Source organism: Hippoglossus hippoglossus, chromosome 9 (genome assembly GCF_009819705.1).
Source record: "Hippoglossus hippoglossus isolate fHipHip1 chromosome 9, fHipHip1.pri, whole genome shotgun sequence".
NCBI classification, from domain to species: Eukaryota; Metazoa; Chordata; class Actinopteri; order Pleuronectiformes; family Pleuronectidae; genus Hippoglossus; species Hippoglossus hippoglossus.
In genome coordinates, this window is record NC_047159.1 from 13,544,926 (window position 1) to 13,570,053 (window position 25,128).

General features: G+C 42.3%; 2 protein-coding genes across 5 annotated transcripts in view; both read left to right on the forward strand.

Moving 5' to 3' along the window:
- Positions 1-3,799, forward strand: part of LOC117767421 (tetratricopeptide repeat protein 28-like) — a 183,112-nt gene extending 179,313 nt beyond the window's left edge. For 2 of the 3 annotated variants that reach the window (XM_034595037.1, XM_034595039.1), the window contains 4 exons: positions 170-193; positions 919-1,048; positions 1,180-1,287; positions 1,449-3,799. In XM_034595037.1, coding sequence (XP_034450928.1) covers positions 170-193; positions 919-1,048; positions 1,180-1,287; positions 1,449-3,058 — 1,872 coding nt within the window. In that variant the 3' untranslated portion in view covers positions 3,059-3,799. The remainder of the gene's footprint in view (positions 1-169; positions 194-918; positions 1,049-1,179; positions 1,288-1,448) is intronic. The other variant, XM_034595038.1, reaches the window with a different exon arrangement.
- Positions 3,800-4,881: 1,082 nt separating this feature from the next.
- LOC117767422 (phosphatidylinositol transfer protein beta isoform-like) lies at positions 4,882-22,000 on the forward strand. Of its 2 annotated transcripts, XM_034595040.1 has the most exons (12): positions 4,882-4,988; positions 9,078-9,108; positions 9,776-9,921; positions 10,165-10,256; positions 10,444-10,451; positions 10,579-10,653; positions 10,745-10,828; positions 13,521-13,598; positions 16,339-16,449; positions 16,820-16,942; positions 17,652-17,708; positions 19,278-22,000. In XM_034595040.1, the coding sequence occupies exons 1-11, from the start codon at positions 4,969-4,971 to the stop codon at positions 17,697-17,699; spliced, it is 816 nt and encodes a 271-aa protein (XP_034450931.1). In that variant the 5' UTR covers positions 4,882-4,968; the 3' UTR covers positions 17,700-17,708; positions 19,278-22,000. The 2 variants fall into 2 exon arrangements, with proteins under 2 accessions (XP_034450931.1, XP_034450932.1); XM_034595041.1 differs by lacking the exon at positions 17,652-17,708.
- Positions 22,001-25,128: the final 3,128 nt, after the last annotated feature.

The following is a 25,128-nucleotide window of genomic DNA, read 5'->3' on the forward strand; positions in this document are numbered from 1 at the left end:
TGATTCCTGATTCCATCAAACTCATATGTTAAATATGTTATAAACGTATGTTACTTGTTGCTGTTATCCTTCTTGTTGACCTGAACCCTTGTACCCTTTGTGAATGGCTTGTGTGCATGCAATTAAAAGCTTATTCTCTCTCCCCCTTCCCCTAACATGCGATCTGAAGGCTGTTAAAAATATGGTGGCAATGGTAAGTGTGCCTTCACCTTTCCTGCACTCCATCCCATTCAGCCCTGTTCCTTCACTCTCCATCGTCTGTCCTGTCAAACTCTCTTAAACACTTCTTGTCTTCTTGTGTAGAACCTGCATTACAAGTTTTCTTGTTTTCGTGTCATTTTGCATTTGTTTGCCTAAAACATTTAATGTGCTGTTCATATTTTTCCCATCTCTTGTTCCTGCAATCAGATCTTAGGGATTTTGAGTATCTAAGGATTTTTAGGGGTTGGTAGAGGCGATTGAGCTATGATGTAAAAAAAAAAATTAAAAATTAATAAAGAAGTGTGGTGAAGAGGCATGTTTCTACTTTCTGCACTGTTACGTCAAGTTGACAAAGGTGTCTCTGTTCTAAACCAGTTAATCCCCAAACAAAACAGGCAAGTGTGCTCACAGGGCACGTGTAAACCCCCTTTCAGCTCCGCTTGATGTTCTGTGGCCCTGAGTGCTCATGAATAGGACTCAAACATGTTAAGAAACATATTTACACCTGATGTGGTTGGCATTACATCATAGAACTTAAATAGATAAAAGGAAATGTTCATTGAGAGCAAAGAACTATATAACTTTGCCCTTGGATAATTCAAAATCATGATAGAAAAAAGAAATTGTTGTTTTTGTTAATTTTCATTAGTTTGTTGATTGCTTGTTATTCCTAACTACTGCATCTTGTCCGATCTGTCTTCCCCTCCTCTTCTGCAGCTCCACCAGGTGCTCGTCCAACTCCAGACAGGAGAGAAGGAGCAGGATTTCTCCCTCCTGCCCATTCAGGTGTCCATTAGTGTGCAGCTATGGAGACTGCCAGGATGCCATGAGTTTCTGGCTGCTCTTGGTGAGTCAACTTTTAACTAATGAAACTGCAGATTCCCTTTCAGTTTCCAACCCACCAAAGCATTTACGTGTGCCTGTGGACTCACATACATGCTGACACATTGAAAAACTGTTGTCCTCCTGTGTGTCCAGGATTTGACTTATGTGAGGTCGGCCAAGAAGAAGTGGTGCTGAAGACAGGCAAGCTAGCCAACCGCCGCACCTTGCACTTTGCCCTCCAGTCTCTGCTGGCATTGTTCGGTAAGTACACTGATTTGTTCCTGTTCATTGTATCATTTCTCTTCCTTGTTACATTTTCCTTTATTTGACTGTATATAAGAAAATTCCAGACACTGCAACCTTTTTAGTGATTTTCTTTTCCGATGTGACAATTTTCCATTACTCTCCATCTCTTTCTACAGACTCCACAGAACTGCCCAAGCGTCTGAGCCTGGACAGCTCATCTTCCCTTGAGTCTCTAGCCTCTGCCCAGTCTGTGTCCAACCCGCTGCCCATGGGATACTCAAGCCTTCCCTTCTCTTCTCATTGCCTGGACAATCAGGCATCAGATGCCATCTCTGTCTATAGCCTCAGCTCTGTAGCCTCTACCATGAGCTTTGCCTCCAAGACAGAGTGTGATTTCCTCAGTCATCGGCAACGCAGTGGGGCCACAGCACACTACTCCATCCACAAACACCCTCACGTTCCCCGCAGTCGCTCCTCCCCTCATGGGGCAGCTGCTGCGGTGGCAGGAGCCCGAGGGGATGAGGAGGAATATGAGGGTTTTTCCATCATCAGCAGCGAGCCGCTGGGAAGTCACTGTGACTCCTTGCCTCTGCCGCCAGGCCACAGCCAGCGCCACCACCGTGGAGGCAGGGGGGTCGTCGGTGGATCTGGCACAGGAGCAGGGAGAGGCTACACTGTGTCAATATCATCAAGGGGCAGTGTCAGCACCCCCACATCCCCAGTAAAAACAAGCCTGGTGCCCAGCCCAAACTCACCATTCCAGAAGGTGGGTAAGGTGAGCAGTTCAGATACAGGTGAATCTGACCAGTCCAGCACTGAGACCGACAGCACTGTCAAGTCTCAGGAAGAAAAAACTGTCCCTCTGGATCCTCAGGAGCTGGCCCAGAAGATTCTGGAGGAAACTCAGAGCCATCTACGGGCTGTGGGTAGCCTTCAGCGAGCTGGGGCAGAGGGTGGCACAGCTGGAGGAACCTCAGCACGTAGCAGCGCCTTCCGATCTTCTGAAACTAGTGCTTTTAGCCGTCCTAACAGCAGTGCTAGTGGCCGAGCTCAGACTTCCCCAAAACCCAAACCTCCCTCACGTTCCTCTTCACTGCAGAAGATAAGTTCAGGCTACAATAGTCCTGCGGTTTCCGAGTCTTCCCAAAAGGAGGGCAGCCATCCTTCGCCCACTCTGGACAGCAATGCAATGAAACTTAAGTACCCAAGCTCCCCATACAGTGGCCACATTTCGCGTTCACCGAGTAATGTGTCTCCCAGTTCGGGTCACCAGTCCCCAGTTGGTAGTGCTCCATCCCCTGCCCTGTCCTACTCCTCTACAGGCTCTGCCTGCTCTACATCAGCTGATCCCCCAGACTTGGACCGGCTAAGAAGAGGGGTGATTGATGAGAAAGTCCAAGCTATCCATAATCTGAAGACCTTTTGGGCTAACGCTGCAGCCCAGCATCAGCATCATCTACGTCCTGTCAGAGCCGTCCACAGTTCTCCTGGACCCCTTGCCTCTGCCAGTCGGGATGTACTGAGCCTTCTGAACCTCTCGCCACGCCGTTGCTCCCCTAATGATACCCAAGACAGCCTGGAGCTGCGGGAGCTGGGGCTGCAGTCACTGGACAGGGGCAGCAAGAACTCTTCCAATGGACACCACTGCTCCAACAGTAGAAAAGTGGCTCCATCACCCACTATTTCCACAAGCAGTAGCCCTGGTGCTCGTTCTATCCGACTACCTGCTGGCAATGGATACAAGTTTCTGTCACCTGGGAGATTTTTCCCATCCTCAAAATGCTGAGACATTTAAAATGGTCCTATACTTTTACCTATAATTTGTTATCCTGTGTGCTGGAGGAGTGGGGAACTTTTTCAGGACCACTATTGGCCCACCAAGCTTGACTGACAGTGAGAAACATTAGATGGGGTCAGTGAGTGCGATCCTGCAGAGGCACATGAATGCTTTGGTGTGTCTTGTCTATGTGCCCATAACACTGTAAATGGCAATGAGAAATACTCAACGACCTGATACTGTGGTTGTGTGTAACTGTGTGTCAGGTAGATGTAAATGCCATTTGGTATTTTTCCCCCAAAACTGTTTGTGTGGGCCAAGATGCAACAGCTATGACTGGTTTTCTCCATTCTATTTTTTTGTTTTAAATTTGAATGGTTATTGTTATTATTGTTATTAATATTATAATAATTATTATTATGTTTTGTAAATTAATTCCAGTGTTTCACAATCAGTATTAAGCGTTTTTATATTATTAAAAAGTGAACAAACCTGTATCATGTAAAGATGGAAAGAGTGGGGAAAAAAGATTTAATATTTTTTATTGAAATCAGAAGGGCACTTTGCCTGATTTCTTTGTGAATTGACTGTCTGCTCTGAAGCATGGATTCTCTTGCTATTCAATGTTAAGTACCATGTATGACTTTTTAGCCCATGATTTTTTTAGATTAAACCTGAAAGTTTCATGACAACCATCTGTCATTTATCAGTAAACTGTTTCAATAAAAACATCATGTTTGCTTTCTTGTATTACTGACCTTGATTGTGTCTTCCGAAAACAATGTGATCTATCTATCCATCTATCCATCCATCCCTACCTACTTATCTACCCCATTACCCGCCTACTTATCTACCCCATTACCCGCCTACTTATCCACCTTCCGACTTTTTTGCCGACCTACTTATCTACCCCCCACCTGCCTACCCATTTAGATATCTACCTACCTATTTATCCACATATCCGCTAACCTTCTTACCCACTTAACCAATCTATCTATCTATCTATCCATCCATCCATATTCTTACCCACCGATTTACCTCCCCTACTATCTAACTATCTATCTATCTATCAATCCATCCACCCACCTTCTTACCCACTGATTTACCTACCTATCTACCCACTTACTTATCTACCTTCCTACTGATCTGTCTGTCTGTCCATCTATCCGTCTGTCTGTCTATCTATCTTCCTTCTTACCCACCGATTTATTTATCTATCTTCCTACTGATCTGGCTGTCAGTCTATCTGTCTGTCTGTCTGTCTATCCATCTATCTGTCTATCTATCTGTCTATTTGTCTATCCATCTATCTGTCTATCTGTCTATCTGTCTGTCTGTCTGTCTGTCTGTCTATCCATCTATCTATCTGTCTGCCTGTCTATCCATCTGTCTGTCTATCCATCTATCTATCTGTCTATCTATCTGTCTGCCTGTCTGTCTATCCATCTATCTATCCGTCTGTCTGTCTGTCTATCTATCTGTCTATTTGTCTATTTGTCTATCCATCTATCTGTCTATCTGTCTGTCTATCTATCTATCTATCTATCTATCTGTCTATCTGTCTATCTGTCTATTTGTCTATTTGTCTATCTGTCTGTCTCTCGGTCTCTCTGTCTCTCTATCTATCTATCTATCTATCTATCTATCTATCTATCTATCCGTCAATCTCTCTGTCTGTCTGTCTATCCATCTGTCTGTCCATCTGTCTGTCTGTCCATCTATCCATCTATCCATCTGCCTGTCTGCCTGTCTATCCATATATCTAGACCTGATTGGTCGATACAGACGCGTAGTTCCCCTGTTCCTCCCTCTAACCAATCAGCGCTCATAGGGGCGGGCCCGGGCGCAGTTCTTAGCAGCTCATGACGTCAGCAGCGCTGAGGTAGCGGGGCAGCGCCAGTTGTGTCGAGAGGAAGAAGATGACTCTCATCAAGGAGTAGTAAGTCCTGTTTCTAACTAACTAACTAACCTGTAACCGCCTCCGTCCGGACCCCCGCTGGGGTTTCTACATGTTCACTGTGGTGGGGGGGTTATTCCAGTGGCTGGAAGCTGATGGGAACTTTTCACCTTGTCTTATTGTGTGTGTGTGTGTCAGACACACGAGGGGAGCTCGGCTTCGCCCAGGAGCAGCTGTGGCCTACCGGCTTTGACAGACACGTCCGCTCCTCTCACTGCCTCTCTAACGTCCACGTCAAGCAGCGGGCTCTCCAGCGCGTCAGCCCGTGAGTGTGCTGTGGGTTTCAAAGGGCACCGCGCTCACATTAGCACATTCAAGCTGTACAACCTGAGCTGACTCGAGCTAAGAACTAGCTCTCGTTTTGCTAACGCTCGCTAACCTGAAGGCATAAGTTGAACGGGAAGTCTGCAGCGCCGCTCATGTTATCTCGGCCACATCGACTCGTAAACCCGTGCTGACGCCAGCTAATCTCCCCTGAGATAAGACTTTGAATATAATGTAAATTCATCGGATCTGCTTGCGTTAAACTAGCTTGCTAGCGGTGGTAGTTTCCAGGTAAGGCTAGCTAACTTACCTTTTAGTTGTCATGAAGTTGTTTCAGAATATGCTCGTGTTGACATTAAACCAGCATCAACAGCATGAGTGTATCCAACTAGACCTGATTCTACGTGTTTAGCTAATGGTCTCTTTAACACTTTTATAAAGTTATGTTAACTTACTTCGTACCTTGGGGTAATGGTTTCTGATCTTCAACTTTGGCGTCACCAGTAAATGAGTTGGTGGTCGTTTGAATGCAGACAGGAAGTTTGTTAGAGACTTCTTCTCACCTGTTTGTCAAGCAGTGACTTTTACCTTTTCGTTGGGATGAAAATGATTTAGTATAATCATTCAAATTGAAAACCACAATTTATACTTGATCAAATAATCAGTGGTTTGATTTGGACATTTGAACTTTATTATACTGTCTATACGGTATTTCTTTTAAATCCATACCTTTTGTTTCCTCTACACATGCAACTTAGTCACTTACTTGTATAAATGCATATTAAAATTATTTATTAATTCATTAATACTAATCACTTAAGTGATTGTGTAGACCTATTTTGTATATCATACTTCCATGAATGTGTATTTAACACCTAGTTTAAAATAAGTAAATAAGTTAAGTGCAGCTCTATTTAAGCAAACAGAGATAATACACATTTTCACTGTCAAATAAAACATTTTAGTCAAGGTGATGATGCATTAATGTTAAATAAATGTTTTTATTATTTTATCTGATGTGAAAATATTATATTGGCGTTATACATCAGTCAGCTGCAATGTGGTAAGCAGAAAGTTTATGGGAGAATTTGTGCACTTGTTCACAAACTTAAATCCATTCGTACACATTTTGGAGATGGAGAAAGTGGCGATGATAAGGTGATTATTTAGCATAATATTGATCCACTTTAGTTGCCCTTGGACGACAACTGTTCCATAAGAACCTTAAATTGTAAAAGATAACTTAAAGCGCGTGTGTCACTCACTCACTCACTGTTAATTAGCAGACAGGTATGTGTTTGATACGAATTACACTGTAAACATTTTTTGGGCTTGAAGCCCCTTTGGGAATAAGCTAGGAGGGGCGTTTGCATCTTTCCGAAAGATAAACATGACCTTCCACAACAGGAGTTTTTTAATTATCTTCAGGTCAGAAGTTATGTGAGGACACATCTCCCTGATTTTGAGAGAGTAGGGCCAGATGAATTAGATCACAGTCTAAAACTTTTCGCCAGGTCTGAAATATAATTTCTTCTCTCTAGAATTCCTTGCAGAATATATCTCAGACCACTTCCCACACCATCAAGGCAGAATGGGAAGTTGAGCTTGGTGAACAACTATTGTAGGATATCTGAGATAAAAGCCTGAGATATATTCATGCCTGCTCGGTCAATGCACGTCACGGTCTAATACAATTTAAGATTTTACATAGATTGCACTATTCAAAGATGAAACTACTGAGATTGTTTCCGGATGTCTCAGCACAGTGTGATAAATGTGGCTCAACAGAATCCGCCCTATTACACAGTTCCGCCCTATGTCCTAATTTCCAGAACTTCGGGATTGGGATATTTGGAGGTGGAGTTAAAACCTGATCCGGTACTAATCCCCATAGGAGTATCAGAAAGGCTGAGCAGACTGCAGATGTCTCAACAATGCTTCTTTTCTTCTCACTGCCAAGTAGCTCATCTTTCTTTATTGGAAGAATAAAGAAGTACCCACTATAAAACATTGGCTAAATGAAATGATACACACTTCATGTTATGTGCATTTCTTCATGTAGAGCATTAGATTTGTTCTCAAAAACCAATCCGGGGAATTTGAGAGGACACCTTTATCTCTTACTTGAAAGGCTAAAACACCTTAAAACTGGCACGCAACCCACTCGGCATACATCCATAGGTAGCACTGGGGGGTGGGGGTGGGATAATGATTACTCTGTTCCTGTTCTGTTGCTTTTTTGTAATCATGGGTGGCCCTGGCATGGTTAGTCCATTTGATACTGCTCGATAATAGTCCATTGTATAGATGATATATTGTGTCATCGTTTAAGTTTCTTCTGTTTGTTAGTTTGTTTTGAAAGAGAAGAGTTCCTATCTGGATGCCTTCTGTGACGCTGATTTAACTCTTCACAATAATGGGGATATTGCGGCTGTCTCTGAATTTAATAATCCTGGGGATGATTGAAATACATACAGGCAGTACAAGAAGTCCCCTCACATTCTGACGATGAAAATAATTTATTTTTGTCATGTCACCGCGGCACTCAGTGCATTTTCTTTTATTAATGATATCACTGCTGTGGCTACCAAACTCTGTCTTTCTTCACATCCACCTCACTCACAAGCTCTTCAATGTCGGTCGCTTGATGCCATGATTCACCAGAGAAGACCATTGGTCACCCTGGTTGTTTAATATTCATTAGTTGCAGGTGGTATGTTAGCTATGAAGATAACTTTGCCTTCAGGTGTGCGTGCGCACGGTTATAATCAGACATTTATTTTGCGTATGCCCTTTTGCTTCTTTTTTTTTAGCATTTATACTTTTAGTATGAATCCTGCTCGAACTGTTTTATAGATGAGGCCCCCGGACTGATACAATATCATGGATGTCATTGTGAGGATTAGGGCCCAGTCACATAAAAACAATATTTGTTTCCTATGGCACGGCAAATTATAGCTCTGCTTAGTGTGTTCAACTGTTGTGAACTTTGACTTGCAATATTCGCATCGCATTCACATATGGGCGACCATGTCCTTAACCTTCTTTGCCCTCGTGTGCGTGCGTGTGTGTGATTTTTAGCCCAAAATGACTCTCACATTTTCCTTTACTACTCTTCCTCTCACGCCTCTTTTCTATTGACTGTTCCTTATGGTGTGGCTGTATCCAAACCTGGCTTCTCTCAGCTCTAACTTTTCCACTCTGCTCTAATGTTGGTTTCCTCTCCTATTGCTGAAGTCAGCAGTACGGTGAACTGGGCTGTAGTATTAGGGAGTGACCACAACCAGCTTTTTGTGCCTTAGTTCGTAGTTCAAATCTTTCTCTGCATTATGGAGGTTATTTCTAATGCTGTGATGGAGTTTTGATTTCTAGTATGTGGACCGTAACCGACAATTAACAGGTCACAATCATTATGAATATTTAAAGTAAATAAGCCATTTATAATGGATTTTGTGTAAATGTTGGTGAGTATAGATACACGATGCATATGGAAAAGCAAACCAAAATTTACAGAAGTTTCACCTTTCTCGATATGGAGACCTTTTATGGTTTAGAAATGAGTTCTCAGTTTTATTTGTTGTGCTATTTATGGTATTGGTGGGTTTTGACTGTTTTGATCAATTTATACATTTTTCTAATTTATACATTTTGTATAGTACAATATAGTTGAATTTACTTTTGGTGTAAGGTTACACTTAACCTTGTTCATTCTGAGTTAAAGAAATTCCGATGTTATCTTGCAGAATTGTTTAATATTGAACAGTGTAACTTAAAAAATTATACTAACCTTCTCACTTTCTTTTGCAGCCGTGTGGTTTTACCCTGTACTGTTGAGGAGGTGAGTAATTGTTTTCTTATCTCCCTAATGATTATTTTGATAAAATTACTATTCTATTTATATAAATTTTAGAGCCTTTTCACCAGTCTGCCCTCGTCATAACTGGCATGTGTGGTGACAGGAGAGTGGCACTTGCATTTGAGTAAAGATATTTTTATGAATTAAGTAGTCTGTTCATTTCAGTTTCACTAAACTGTAGTTTTAAAACTATTTCCACTTGTACCACAGTTCATTCTTTCTTTCTTTTGGCCATTAGTGTCGCATTTTAAAGCTCATTCCGAATAAATGCAAACCAAGTGTTCTCTTACAGTGAAAAACACTGAGTTCTGCTAGATAACATAAGCAAACATCTACCCTTCTGTTGCAGTTAATTTGGTCTGCAGATGAGTGAAATACACATTACACTCTCCAGGTTGCCCTTTATTCTATTTGGTTCATAGGGCAGTATAATAAAAAAAGACGCCTACCTTGCTCCCACCTGAAGCTTGTATTAAAAATGCTTATTCAAACTTTTTTATCTCACTTGTTTGGTGATTCAAAGGTCGTTGTTTGCTGTGTCCAGTTTCAGAACACATTGTATACTTTATTGAATGTAAAGGATAAGCAAGTTACAGTTTTCATGTATTTTCTTTGCACACAGTTGTTCATGTTAATTTTGTTTGTACAGTACCAAGTGGGGCAGCTGTTCTCTGTGGCTGAGGCCAGTAAAAATGAGACAGGCGGTGGTGAGGGCATTCAGGTACTGAAGAACGAGCCCTATGAAAAAGATGGAGAGAAAGGACAGTATACACATAAAATCTACCACTTAAAGAGGTATGTGCGTTTATTTTTAAAATTTCATTATTTGACCTCATAACTGCCTGGTGGCACAGTGCAATAGCACTGTGCCACCAGGCAGTGGCAGTGTTGTCTAAGCTTTGTTGTGAAACATTCCAAGTAGTTCATTAGCCTTCTCTTTTGCAGTCTTTCCTCTAGAAACACTAATAGGTGTAGTGATGTGTCTTCTTTTCCCTTTTCTCTACCTGCACTTACCCATCCTCTCCCTCCACCCTACAGTAGAGTACCAGGGCTTATCAGGTACTTGGCCCCAGAGAGTGCCATGGTATTCCATGAAAAAGCTTGGAATGCCTACCCCTACTGCAGAACCAGTGAGTCCCCCTGCCATATCAATTTACCTTTGCTTTATCCTTGAAACCCTTTAGTCCTCTCCACGGTTAAACGCACGTGTGTTACTTGCATGCATGTTCTGTTGGTGTGAATTTATTGTTTTTGTGGTTTGTATGCATTTTTAATGGTGTTTTTTCCCTTGTTTGCTCATGTCTGACCTTGATCCAGTTGTGACGGTAGGTCTCCTTAAATAAACTTTGTATTACATAAATTGTCAAAATATTGTAGTTGTAACTAAGTTAATGTTTCTCAGGTTGCTCAAGCCACTGATATACATTATTACTCATGTCCTGATGCTTCTAGAACGAGTATATGAAAGACAATTTCTTCATTAAAATCGAGACGTGGCACAAACCAGACGTTGGAACTCAAGAAAACGTGAGCACCTCTGCATAATATCAAACATCAATCTCACCAGCAGATTTGAGTTTATATGCTCTTATTGCATTTTTTGTTTTGTTTTTTCAAGGTGCACAAACTAGACCAGGCCACATGGGACAAGGTTACTGTCGTGCCAATTGACATCGCAGACAATCTAAAAGTGGAGGCTGCCGTAAGTAGAATCTATCCGATCAGCACATTTTATGTGCAAGAGAAATTGGCGCCTTCATGTGGAGAATCCTGATCACTACCAAGCTAACATCCAATCCTAATCCAGAAATCAATGAATGTTTAAAATGTTCTTGACCAGCCGTGATTTACCTTTTTAAGTACATCTTAAAAAACGTCCACAGACAAAATACTTTCGTTCTTTTCAAAAGTAAGAGATTTTGTGTTCTGAACCTGCAGATCATCACAATGGAGAAACTAGTATCTGTAGATGTTTGACATAAAAGTAAGCAATTTGATTCATTTAATTCATTGTTGTTTTGAATGCACAGTTGATCCACTGTTGGAGTAAGTTATTGTTTGTTCCAAAAGACCAATAATAACTAAATAATAATTCATTTCATTTATAGGCTCCTTTCAGAGCACTCAAGGTCACCTTACACGGCAGAGATAAAAACACAACAAAAAACAATGTATCAAACTGTCTGTTTTTAAAAAGATGAGGTTTTAGATGAGATTTAAAAATGGAGAGAGAGTCAACGTTATGAATGTCTGGTGGTAGAGAGTTCCAGATGCGGGGAGCAGAGTGGCTGAAGGCTCTAGATCCCATGGTTGTCAAACGGGCAGTTGGTAGAGTGAGCAAATTTAACTCGAAAAACAAATCGGGTCATTATCTAGACTTTGAGCCCATGCATCGGAGTATTACTACTTATCACTTATATCCACTAGGGCTGTTTTTTAGTGGAACTGGAGTGGATCTAAGGCATGCGTGTGTGTGCGCGTGCATATTGAAGTACAATAAACATACCATATTGACATCGTTAGTGGATTGCTAGAACCGAGCAGTTAAAGAATATTGATGTAATCACAAGAATCTCATTTTTGGTATCTGCCAATTCCTACTACAGCATCATACTTCTATTTACATTGATTAAATGTTGATTCAATAGCATATATGTATGAATGTGTGTGTGTGCATGTATGTTTCTTGTCACAATGACATATCAAAGCTGTAGACTACTTAAAATTAAGCTTATTTTCTTATGAAATTCTTGATATTTACAAAGCTTAACAATCACTCGCTGTTTTATGTTCGTAAATATTGTTGCATACCAGCTAATTTGTATCAAGAAATCTTAGAAATTTAACACACCATGGAAAATTGCCTCAATAATTCAGAATATAAATGAGTTTTAATACTCAATTTGGAGTCTCTGAAATCTTATTTGAAGATGTTACACATTATTGCTGTTATTTGACATCCCATTGCCTCATTTCACCGTGGCTGTGTGTTTGTGTGCATGTGTGGCTATTTGACTAAGCAGCATTAGTTTGTGTGTGTGTGTGTGTGTGTGTCTACGTGCTTGTTTGCGGTGGGTAGTTAACGAGGCGGACGTGTTTGCCTTTCTGGAGCAGTGTGTTGTGTCTGAGGGCCCTATCAGCCCTCAGCCTCGGGCATGGCTGCAGGGCCTGAGGCACACCGCCAGCACAGATGAGTTTGTTAGTGTAATTAAAGCTCACAGTGCTTCGTATGCTGGAACTAGACAAACACACACACTCGCACGACACAAACACACTTGCGCTCTTCACACACACTCTTTAACTCGAGGAGTAGCTCCTTTTCGTCTACCACGGCACATCGATTCACAGGCCTCATTAGTGCAGCACACTGTATTGTTATAGTGATGGAGCTCTCAGCATTAAAACAGCCGAATTAGTGTGTGTGTGTGTGTGTGTGTGTGTGTGTGTGTGTGTGTGTGTGTGTGTGTGTGTGTGTGTGTGTGTGTGTGTGTGTGTGTGTGTGTGTGTGTGTGTGTGTGTGTGTGTGTGTGTGTGTGTGTGTGTGTGTGTGTGTGTGTGTGTGTGTGTGTGTGTGTGTGTGTGTGTGTGAGTGGGTTTCTATCTCTCTCCACACGTTGGGCACCCTCCTGTTGGCCGATAGCCCTGAAAAGTAGCTTTTAGCTGCAGGCGCATCATGATTTATTTGAAATTGCTGGGCCCTTGAGCTGTTGATAATTTGAAAGCCATTTCATTTATTTGTATATTATTTCTCTGCTGCTTTATGAAGTCAACTTTGTCATGTTTGTGCTCATGTGCTTGGCATATGCACTCACTGTCACTGTATTTTTCTAAATGCTTTTTTAAATCTTTTTGCCTTGGGACCCCAGGGTCCAAGTGGTTTGTTCAGTAAAATGGGTTTGACAAGACATTACTGTTTGTACTGAATGTATAGAATAAATAGTGCGGTGGCAGTTAGAGCAGCAGTAGACTCAAACGCATGCATACTTGAAAGTACAGCAACACAAGCATTACTCGTGTAGGTAGATAGAAACTTTCACTTAGACACATTGGCTCCTCTGTCACCTTAATTGAATAAACATTGCCAGTGGCATCAGTGCCCCTTAGTCGTAACCTCCAAGCTGCCAGTTCAGTGACATACTGAATGCTATAATGAAATAAAAATGTAATTTTCTTAGTGCTTTGTCTGAGAAACTAAATTACAGAAATGTCTTTATCACACTTTCTTTCTTTTTTTCCCTTTTTTCTTTGAACCCAATTGTTCATGGTGCAGCAGTATTCATGAATAACCGAAAATCAGTAATACAGAAATTTATTGAACTGTGTTTATCAGTTTAATATAATGTAATATGTGATGTTTTGTATTGATTGATTTATATAAATTGTTCTCACTGTAGGACTACAAGCCAGATGAGGATCCTACCAAGTTCAAGTCGGTTAAGACGGGCAGAGGACCTCTTGGGCCCAACTGGAAGGTAATGCACTTGTGAACTGTGGAAATTCAATTTATCACATTCACACACAAATAGAGATTAATGCCCCACAATTCAACCAATGTCTAGAACCTGTATACCAGACTATTTGAAGGCAGTATACATATATTTTTACCCAAATAACGTTGGCAAAGACCCAACCATGACTCTGATTGTGTTTAATACAGGCAAGAAGACTGAGCCAATCAGAGGTTGAGTAAGGGTGGGGCATGGACCACCTCGGATGGTTTAAAAAAATAAATAAATAAATAAAAAGTGTATGCCAGGTCACTGTCATTCACACTAGACCCAGGTCTGATCTTGGATAATTCTGTACAGTTCCTCATGATTTAAAAATGGTTGCTGGAGTTTTTTCATCTGAAAAATTCAGCATATCTGTAATTTAATATTTAGAGTTTCTTAAGGTAGTGAATAAACTAAAGTTGGTCAAAGTAAGATGTAAGCATAGCGAACATCCATAAATCGGTGTAGAGCAGAAGGTCCTCCCCGCAGCGAGGCCTATGCCACCTCTGAAGAAGCTTCAGGGTCGGGAGACAACATGCATACAACTATCGAAGAAACCCACAAGAAACAAAAAAGACACTTTTGAAAACAAAACACATGACATTGCCAGAAGGTATGTGGGAGACTCTGAAATACAGTAGAAGAAAGTTCAGTGGTCTGAGACCAAACACTGAGCTTTGTGTTTTTGTTTTCTGCTGGTGGCAGCATCACGCTGTGGGGACGCTTCTTTGCACTGACTCTCTGAGGGTTTATGAAGATGGCAGGTTAAAGTAATGTAGCAGAAGAAGGAAGAAAGGCTGCTCGATCTGCAAGAGAACTGCTGCTTGGGAGGTTTATTTTCCAGCAAGACAACAACCCCAAAAATAAACTCAGTTACTCAGGAAATGCCTAAACACAAAATGATGTTCGTGTTGTGGAGTTCCGGAGTCACAGTCCAGACCTCAATCAAATCAAGAATTTGTGGCTGGACTTGGAAAGTGTTTTCAGTCCTGGTCACTATGAAACTTGACTGAACTTAAGCAGTTTTTCAAAGAAAAAGGAGATGTTTTAAATTGTAGTGTAGCAAAAACATATTCATGTAGACTTGAACTTGCACAGTATTTGTCTTGTATTTAATTTAGATTCATTTGTAGATAGTAGTTTTGGTTTTCACACAGACTAGTGCCTGTAATCAGAGCTGGTGGAAGGTTGGAGTGGTGTCCGTAGCTCTGTAGCTACAGTTTGATGAAGACAAATCACCTCTTTCTTCGCTCTAATTGGACGTAATAGAAACGTTAAGTCACCAGCTCAGATAAAGATTCTATTCTGAGCTCCGTCTGCCATCCTTTGTGTGAGACAGAGGATGAAGACAGAAATGGGACAGTTTGTATTGACATTGATTCTAAATTTGACAAGCAGCACTTCTGAATAAAGACTGATGTACTTTTGATTAAAAGTAATAAGTCAATAAGACGGAGCTCATCCACTCGGAGTAACTTTGTCAGGAGTTTTTTTTGCTTCCCCTCTAAACCCCATCACAACCCACAGCCTCACAAACGGGTCCTGCTCACTTTTACAGCACTGAGAATTTTCTGTTCTGCAGTGGAGCCCTCAAAGTTCACCACGGGAAACTTTCCTCTGCTTCAAGAATGTTCACAGAACAAAGGCAGCCAAACAGCTTTTAAAAAGTATGAATAAAGAAGCACAACTTTTTATTTTGTGTTTTTAATTAGATCACTTTCCCGTCCGCTGTGGACATGGGGAAAAAGACTGTTTTTGAAAAGGTGAAAAAAAACGAAGTAGTTATGTGACAACAGAGGCACAATCTCTGCCAGCTTCTCAGAGCAATAAAACTCTTGTCTATCTCTGCATGCACACATGCTTGCATATCAGTACCCTTTGTATTTCTGAAAACTTCTTCTCCTTTGAGTGGGGCACAGAGAGGGAGAGAAGAAATGTCACCGTAAATGTTTTGATGTAGAATCCGTTTCATGTGAAGTTCTCCTTTAGCGATGACAACTTTTCTAAACCCACTGCAAATTTAGAAATGTTTCTCATTTCCCCTCTCTCGCTCTCCACCATGATCGCGGCATCAAACGGCAGTGGGATGAGGGTGATTGAGGCGGGTCTGTGGCATTTTTCGCTTGGAATGCCGAGCCAGAATGAAGTGATTAATTAAACAGGTGTTCTCTGAGGGAGAGAGTGTGTGTGTGTTCTGGGGGCGAGCAGGTCCTAGGTGTTAATAATGTAACCAGCTTTGCACCGCGACACCCTTATCGTTTCGCGAGCAGCGTTTTATCTGCCTTCCGTGGCCACAAAGGCATGCCTGTTGGGAAAGGTGTCGCTGTCAGGGCGGAGGCAGAGAAATTGTCCCTTTATCTGGAGTTTATCCACTTTGCTCTGCCCCAACCCCCCTCTTCCTTTTCTTCTCTTTAGAGGGAGGCAGAGTGCAAGCAGCAGATGGATTTAGAAAGTGTGTTGTAGATTAGGGTACTTTTATCTGTGCAGAGCACATCTTCATATTTATAATTATTTCAGCAAGCTCCATACCCAAAGCATTATGTATTAATGATTTTTAGCTTTGAATGCAGCCACGATTAGTCTAAAATAATATTCTCTGTCTGCTGCTGCAGTTTTCCACAATTATTTTCTGCTTGGAAAGTTTTTGCTGTTATTTATTCTGATACTGAGCTTTTTAAAAAGTGATGGGTTGTTAAGTCTGCTGTTCTTCTCCCAACAGAGAGAGTTGGTTAGTCAGACTGACTGCCCAAAGATGTGTGCCTACAAACTGGTCACAGTCAAGTTCAAGTGGTGGGGTCTGCAGAACAAAGCGGAGAACATAATCCATGAGGTAAGTGACAGGTTTACACTTCACCCTGTCTATTTATCATGGGACATGAGATGTATTCAGATTCTGGGAGCTTCAGTTTGCAGAAGTATTACTCCTCTTGGTCTTCTGACCAATACTAGTGCAGGGTGATGAGTCAGTATTGTTGAATGTAGAATCTATCATGATGGTATTATCGTTTCAAGTGTAATTCCACAATGACTTGCCTGTAATTAATGCTCAGAGTTAAATACATTGATTGTCTATTATTGTAATTTTTCATTCAATTTCCGCATTGTAATTATTTATCTTTCTAAATGGCCGAATTAATCATGTGATATTGATTTTATTCATGTCATCCAACTCTAACCGAGTCCATCACTGTCTCCCTCAGCAAGAGAAGAGGATCTTCACTAACTTTCACCGCCAAGTCTTCTGCTGGATTGATAAATGGGTGGACCTGACTATGGAGGATATCCGGCGGATGGAGGCAGAGACGCAGAATGAGTTGGAGGACGTGAGTAAAAATGACCCATAATTACAAATAAACCCTGTACTTGTTGGGCTTTGTGCAGGGAACTCTCTCTGAGCTCAAAACATTTACAGGCTGCAGATGAACAAGTGTGACATGGTCTCCGTTTTTTATCATACAGAGTTGTCCTAGTGATGTTAAACAGAAAACCTGCTTAAAGTATACAATTATTTTTTTTTTATCTAAACCCTCTTTCTGAATAAACATCTTGAAAATACTGAACCCTTTAATACTGGAGATATTAATGAAATTTCTTAATTTAGCAATAGTAAAAGTGCCATTGTTTTCAAATAACTTGTATTTCTATTTTATACGATGAATATTCATGTTTCCGTTTGCATAATCCATTAAAATGTGTGGAATTTATGGTTTAACATAAAACTATTAAAACTAAATTTCTCGTACTGCCAATAGTAAATACCAATATTTTATGAATGCATTATATCTTTTGCTTTGTGGGCTCTCAGCTTGTCTGTGGGTAGCAAAATATGAGTTTTTGTTCATTAAAATATAAAGCATGAGAATGGTTCTCTTTTTACATTTTGCTCTATAAATGTTAAATCTTTATATTTCAGAATTTTAGGATTCATAACAAGCTAAAAGAAACCACACGTAGCGTGGCACCGGGCTAGCTGCCCACCACAGGCTTCCTCGTTGCTCTGTCCCTGATCTCCTGTATCTTATTTTTGTCCAGATGCGTAAGAAGGGCTCTGTGCGAGGTACAAAGCCTGCAGACGAGTAGCTAGGCCAGGTAGAAACTGAGTGTTGCTCTCTAAGTTGTCACTGGTAAAGGCCGATCTCTGCTCACTATGGGGTTTCTGTGTTGTTGCACGTCTATGTTGCTCTCACTCTCTACTCTTCGGTGTTGTGAAAGGGCTTTTAATCTATGTCTATATGTGCACGCGTATGATTGTATGCTTTCACATGCAACCCCATAACTCGCTCTGAATTAGTTAATCAATAACACCAGATCGTAGAGATGTATGACGTGTATATGCTATGTTGTTCACTCTTATGCCGACCCAGTGAAAAATGGTTTGCCTGAGAGTGTGTGTGTGTGTTGTACATGTGTGCAAGTTCTTGTCTTCTGGATATGTCCAGACATCTGGGCAAACTTTCTTGGAATCACACATGCTATTTTTTAAGAGGGGCCCAGAAGTTTGAAGAAAAAAATCCACAGAAGACCTGCTCAAGACTGTTACCTGCAATCTAGAGCCTCCCCAAAGAGGAACACAAGACAGAGAAGTGGTTCTTCTTTTTAAATCACAGGCTTTAATTTCTGTGAGTCAGCCTCTGCAATGTCTGACCACTGGTTTGCTCTTTGGAACAAATCAAAATATCAATCTGGCAGCGTTTGGCCGTACAAGGAGTAAAAGGGAGGAATCCAGGCCGGACTGGCCAAAGTGAACCTGGCTCAAACATTCCTGGCTTACTACCAGCATACAGCATTTCGGGCCGACCACCCCCATCTCGCCCAATTCAGCATGTGTTTCCCATTTTCCCTTGGAGTAAGTAAACAGGCGGTTACCATCAAAGAAGGCTGCGGTGAGGAGGCCGACGAGGCCTGAACCTCTGGGCTTTAGGGTTAGCAGGGTCACAGTCGAGACTGTTTCGGACCAAACTGCGTGACTACAGCCAAAGCCTACACGCACAAACTTGACCATTCAGGTTGTTGACAAGGCAGAGCGTGAATGAGAAACTCTGCGTTGCACCAGCAGTCATGTTGGCTTTTTGCATATACCAGCCTGGTGGTGTTGGTGTAAGAAGGGGGAGGCATGAGAAAAAGGGCAAGAAAGGGGGGGGGGGGCTTCAAGATGGCTCCCTTGTCCTCATTAACATACAAATGGAATTCTGTAGTTGAGAAGGAATCTGTGCTGTGATTGAGCAAGAGGGGAGGGAGGAAGTGGGAGGGTGAATCCTCGTGCCATTTCATCAGATCTGTCTATTCCTCTGTTTAGAGCCACTGTTGGTTTGAACTGTTCCATTAAGGTGTTCGCCTATCAGATCGTAGCACTAATTGACTTTCCAAAGCCATCAGCCTCAGGATGGGAGAATGGGAAAGTGATGCTTTTATCCAGCTGGATTACAAACAAGACGATTGATAACTTCGGAGAAGATTTTGAGGAAACGCTTTAGATTATAACTTGTAAAAATACACTTGTATTTTTAATGGTTTGTGATGCAAGTAAAACTTAGAATCCCTTTGCACCGTTACTAGCAAACATTCAAGATTTTCACTGAATGCACACATCCACCAAACCTGCCCTCACCTGTTCAGCTTACACAAGCGTAACGCTCTTCTTTTTATTTCCCCCCACAGCTTCGCAGACGGGGTGAAGTTCGAGGAACCAGCGCTGCAGAATAAAGAAAAGGCAACAGATCTTAAACACCCATGATGACAGCAGCAATGGTCCTTCGGTGCCTTTTTTACCTTAACTGATCATGCTGTGGGGGGAGGGGGGCACTGCTACCTGCAATCAATAGAGCGGATCCCTGGCTTGCACCCAATCATAGACAATCTATCCACTGAGGAATTGATTTCTAGAAACCAGCATGATCCCTGCTGATAAGACTCTGGTTAATTTTGATCCCCTGGGCAGAGAAACGCCAGGTATCAGCACCATGTTATTGACGAGACCCAACATTCTGGAGAGATGTGAAGAGGAGCTACTTGCAGTAGAGATGTGTTGTTTTTTTTTGTTTTTTTACAAAAGCAATTCATTGGTTTGATTTCACAGTGGCAGGTGTAGGACCAAAAATGTCCTCTGTACTTTCTTGTTTTTTTCTTTTTCCCTTCCTTTTTTGCTAATGTTTATCCTCCAAAACATTCCTCTCTTGATGATCTTTGTCTCCTTGGTTTTAACTGTACACAGCGTGGTTCAGTGGTTTGCATTCCCTGGCATGAGTCTGTCTGTTTGTCATACTCATGTTCCTTCCTGCCACAGCCTCCATTAAGAGATTACTAACACCCTTGGCACCTTGGCCCATTGCAATCCTCCCCCCACTTTAACCAAAGCACTGCATCTTATTAGCACTGACAATCATGCCCGAACAGGTATTCGCTCCCACTCCCATACAGATTTAATAGAAACCCCCACATACACGTCCATATGACACGCATACATCGCGCACATGAGGGTAAACATGTGAATTCATTTTCACACACACTCGCAGGTGCGGATGCCTTTGTGGTGACTGATCTCCTAAAAGCTCAGACTGGGCAGATCCATGCAAGCTTGTTCAGCTAAAGGATGTTACTTTGGAAGTGTTTACAGCTCACGCTGACTTTTTTCCCCCCCCCTTCCACAAACACTCCATATTCAGAAGACATTCTCACACAACGTACAACACAGCATTCCCCTCCATACTGATGTCCCTTGAGATAACAGGCATCGAAAAACGGCCACAGATGGTGCTGCACCCCTCCAGCCTCTTTGTCATCAAACCACACGGCTTGTCGCGCCCCCAACCCCCCCCCCCCCCCCCCCCCCCCCAAAAGGCCTGTCCCGCACGTGGTTCTCCGAGGACAACCACCTCCAAATGGCCTCTTCTGTTTTCATGTGTTTACAGATTCATAATTGCCTTACCAGTGTGCACACGACGCCAGCACCACACACTTGCTTGCCTTGATCTCCAGACCTTTTTATATTTATCGGACCTATCAAACCTCTTGTACCTCTGCTGCCAGCTATTGCTCTAGCTACCTCCCCTATTTCTGACGGGCAATCTACCTAACGACTAAATGTTAGCAGTAGCTTTTAGCTGCCACTTGATGGGAGTAAATCATATCACACAGAGCTCCAAGAGCAAAGTTGATTTGTGATGACTCCTTGTTTTCTTCAGGGTGTGGAATGCCATGTGATTCCCTTGTTTCTTAATTAAGTGTCACAGCGCCTGAGCAAATGAAATTCCTTCAGCAAGAAGAACTCTGTATGTTTGTGCTGGAACAGCCAGTGTGCACTGTTGTTGCTCCAAAGGGCTGATTTACTTCTGTGCCTCAAACCAGCCATGTTAATGGATATGCCATTTTGATGACACGACTTCAACTCCATAGTGCACTTTCTCCCCTTAGGCTTCAGACTCGTGGCACTGGCCTACAGTGTTGATCATCACTAGTGTTATATACATAACTGTATACAGTACAAATGGTTTCCTTGGCTCATTCTTACTGTTTTGTTTTTTTTTCCTGGTGTGTCTCCAGTTGTGCAACAGCAATCTGGGGTTTGTTTTTATAGAGATCTATTATCCACATTTTTAAGACACTGATGCAGCCATACTTTGCTCAAAGATGTTTTTATTTCTTTCTTTCTGGCGAGGGAATACGATCACTTCCTTTCGTAATGGGTTATTGGCTTGTACAAAACAGCATAAATGGATTTCTGATATGTTTACATGTATTCAGCAACTGTACACCGTTTTAAACATAGGAAAATTTCAGTCTGAGGCAACATTTTTCAAAACAACAAATCTTCTCAGGTGAACAATGCAGCGCAAGGATCTCTTTGATATTCCTGCTCATCAGTTGCCCCAGACCACTGACTTCCCTCACCGTTCCATAGTTAACTGTGGGAAATGTGGTACTATAGTTTGAATATGACAGGACCTGGTTGTGATACAGTCTAGTTGGAGTAAATGCGTCAGTCAGTTGGTCTTTTGTAACTGTCCTGGTGGAGCAGTATGCATTTAAAGAGTGTAAAAATATAAAATCCATGTTTCCAAGTCTATCTTAATGATTCTTGCTGAATACAGAACCCAGTGGCTAAATTGAATAACTTCCATCAGTGGTTTTCCATCTGTTTAAGATGATGAAATTAGGGAGTGGAAGTGTTCACATAGCCACTCTACAGTCTTATCCTAATTTATGAAATCTACAATTGTTTAATTTCTGAGCTGCTTGCTTTTAAATGTTTCTGATCAGCTTTTTGAAATTCAGGGGACATGGTAGTGAATGTATGATATATTGTGCCTTTTCTCTTTCTGTCAATCTTTGTGTGCCATCTTCTTATTGTATCTAAATATCAAATAAAAAGTTTATCTAGTTTACATTGTGCTCATGTCTGATTGTTTCCTTGTTGGAGACTCTGGGCCCTGAGGACGGATATGTCCATACATGGACTCGAGGACAAACTGATCAGATTTTAGTGGTCGGGGGTCAAAGGTCATCTGGCAAACATTTATTGAACTCTAGGAGGACTTGACTAGAAGTTTGAGATCAAAGGTCAAGGTCACTGACCTCTCAGACCCTAATTTGCCTTGAGAAAGTTTTATCTTCAGATTGACTCGAGGGAATCATTTCAAAATTGGCACAAAGGTTCACTTAGACTAAGATTAATTTTGTCCAGTTGTCATTTGGACTCAAAGATGAATTGATAAGCAATCCGTGGGGGCCTGTGCCTGTAACATTACCTCGGACATAGTTTTAAGTTTTTTTGCTACTTCAATCCAGCACCTGGTGCTTATCAAGGTAATGCGAGAGCTTTTGTATACTCTGATGGCCTTATGATATAATAAAGGTATGTAGACTGAAACTGGTTGTCGTCCCTTTTTTCTCATGTAAAGCCTCAGAGCATCTATTAGCAATAGCTACCTAAGCTTTTTAAACTGTCTTCACTGTATAAGTAACTGTCTTGTAATATACACTAACGGATTCTGATTGTAGATGGAGGTTGAAGTGATAATGATGATGATCGAAAGCTTTAGTTCTTCGACTGTAAAATGCACATCAGATAAGAATAACAATCCCTCTGCAAATGGTGACTCCGGCGTGGACTGCACCTCCAGTGTCCCGCAGGTCAGAGGAGTCCCACAATAACAGCGGAATTTGTGCTAAAGAGCAGGAAGAGCCGCCAGTCTGCTGCCTGAGATATCCGCCTTTTTTTATTGTTTGCGGAGGAACGGTCATATGTGCCCGCTGCAAGGAAACCGGTCGTATCTGCCCCAGAACAAGCAAATGATGCTGTTTCTAAAAGAGGAGATGGGCAGACTCGCCCACACACCTCCTGGTAAGTGGCAGCTCCACAGTAGTCTACAGTCGGCATGTATCCATCCATCCATGTGTCTCGCTCGCACAGAAGATGAAGGGACATGTCATGAGTGAGCCCCTGTCGTTTAAATAGATGAGGCAACAGATGAAGAGAAGAAATAAATCCCAAAGGGAGGCTCAAGACCAGACTCAGCAGGACATCCAGGCATGTTGCCGCAGAAAGACTTGATGTTCAGAGCTGAAAACACTTTGTGAGAGCCAGAACGTCCAGCCTCATTGCTTCAAAACATAAGCACGACTCACAGCGTTCTTAAATGTGTCAAAATGGATTTTACAGTTAAGGCCTAGACTACACAGAAAAGGAAAAAAAGCTGTTCCAGTGTTTATGGCAGCTCATGGCTGCATTTCCTGCCACAAGACAACACACTGGGGTGAGAGGGAGGAAGTGGCACAGTGAAGATTAAACTCACAGTTTGGGCCGGCCCCACCGTGTTTGTGTGCATCTGTGACCTTCCCCTGGGGCCACGTTCACTCAGGTTTTTCTTGGAGAGGAAAGTTATTTCTGGATGTCGTTGGTTAGCAGTGATGTCACAAGTGTTTCCTCATCCTCTCGGTCCCGGGTCGACTTTAGCCCCTGAGATTCTCCTCAGTCCTTCCTGTTGTTCTGAGGTGGAGGAGGTGTGGAGACAACTGTGTGTGCGTGGGTGTGTGGGTGGGTGAGAGAGAGTGTGTGTGTGTCGCATCTCCCTCCCCCTTAATACAATGGCGCTTCTCTGGATGACAGATGCTGTTTAACCTGCCCTGACCCACAGAGTTGTGATGGCTCAGCTGAGTGACAGGCTCATAGAGGACACACACACACACACAGAGGCTGTGCCTCACACTGCCCCAACTGCACAGGATGACCCCCACCACCACCTCACCCCATCGAGGGAAGGAACTGTCTCTTTGGGCAACCCCCCCACCCACCACCACCCCTACCCCTTGGTAATAAATGTCTATCTGAGGAAAAGCTTAACATGGCGCATTAAGAGCAGAGAAGTACACCCACTTCTGCTATCTTGTCCTATTGAGTAAAATATTGAGACAAATTGAGCACTAAATCACTGCAGAGGAGTGTGGCATTGTGACAGCGCTTGAACGCCTGTAGACTGTCCATTGTCATGAAGTCGCCAGAGCAGCAGCTCTGAGCTGGATTTATCATCACTGGGGACTCGGGGGGGGGGGGGGGGGGGGGGGAGAGGGACCACGCCATCGGTTTGTCATACTTAACTTGTCTGTCTCCATTTGAGAAGACTGGAGACGTTGCTTGCAGGATCTCTATCACAGGGGTATTAACCTTACAGTCAGAACAATATCTTGATGTTTCCTGCTGCTCAGCTGCAGAACACTTGTACACTGCTGTTAATGGGGTTCCGTGATACAACAGCCCGTTTATCATTTTAGGAGTGAACATGAGTTGTGGTATTTCTAAGGGGCTTCACAGAGCGGTGATGGCAGAGGCAGCTAAAACTGTTTGATGTGCTCACACGTGTGTGTTTGTCTGGTTAAAGCTCTAATGATGCTCCATCCAGCTGGCTCTCAGATATGGAGGCGGTCCTCCAAGGTGATACTGAGGCAGAGTGTGATCTATTTTTTTTTTTTTTTCACAACACAACCACACAAGCACAGCAGCCTTCAGAACATCTCCACAAGCTTCTCCTTCGCTCTCAGGAAGACAGCTACTTTACACCATGTCTCCTTAAAAACACAATCACTGTCTATCCCTGCCTCCTCGCTCGCTCTGAGCTGCTGTCCTCTCTGCTTCAAGCAGTGCATATCCACACCCCCAAAATTCCAAATATACACACTTCCCTGCACCTCTCACTGCCTTGTCCTGACCTGTTTCCCGACTCAAACCCTGACATAAAGCCCTCTCCTCGAGGTGCAGGGCTGGCTGCATTGTTTGGCTTCTGTAAGACAGTGGTGTGTGCTATTTATTCTTTATACACACATTATTGCCAGAATTATTATCTTATATACTCCATGCATTGGCTGAAACATGCACAACACTAAGAAGTAATTTAGATAATGTTCTGACATGTAGACTACAGGATATTATATGTGCAAAAATAAGACATCAACAGTGGTGGTTAAAGAAATTGTAAAATGAAATGTGTGTAGTGAACACTTGAACCCTCAGTTCCCT

What these genes read in the sequence shown, in the direction of transcription:
- LOC117767422 (XM_034595040.1), top strand. Translation starts at nt 4,969, where the DNA reads ATGACTCTCATCAAGGAGTA. An exon ending in CTCTTGGGCCCAACTGGAAG is followed by an intron (nt 13,599 to 16,338) that starts GTAATGCACTTG and finishes TTCTCCCAACAG; the next exon opens with AGAGAGTTGGTTAGTCAGAC. An exon ending in CGGAGAACATAATCCATGAG is followed by an intron (nt 16,450 to 16,819) that starts GTAAGTGACAGG and finishes TGTCTCCCTCAG; the next exon opens with CAAGAGAAGAGGATCTTCAC.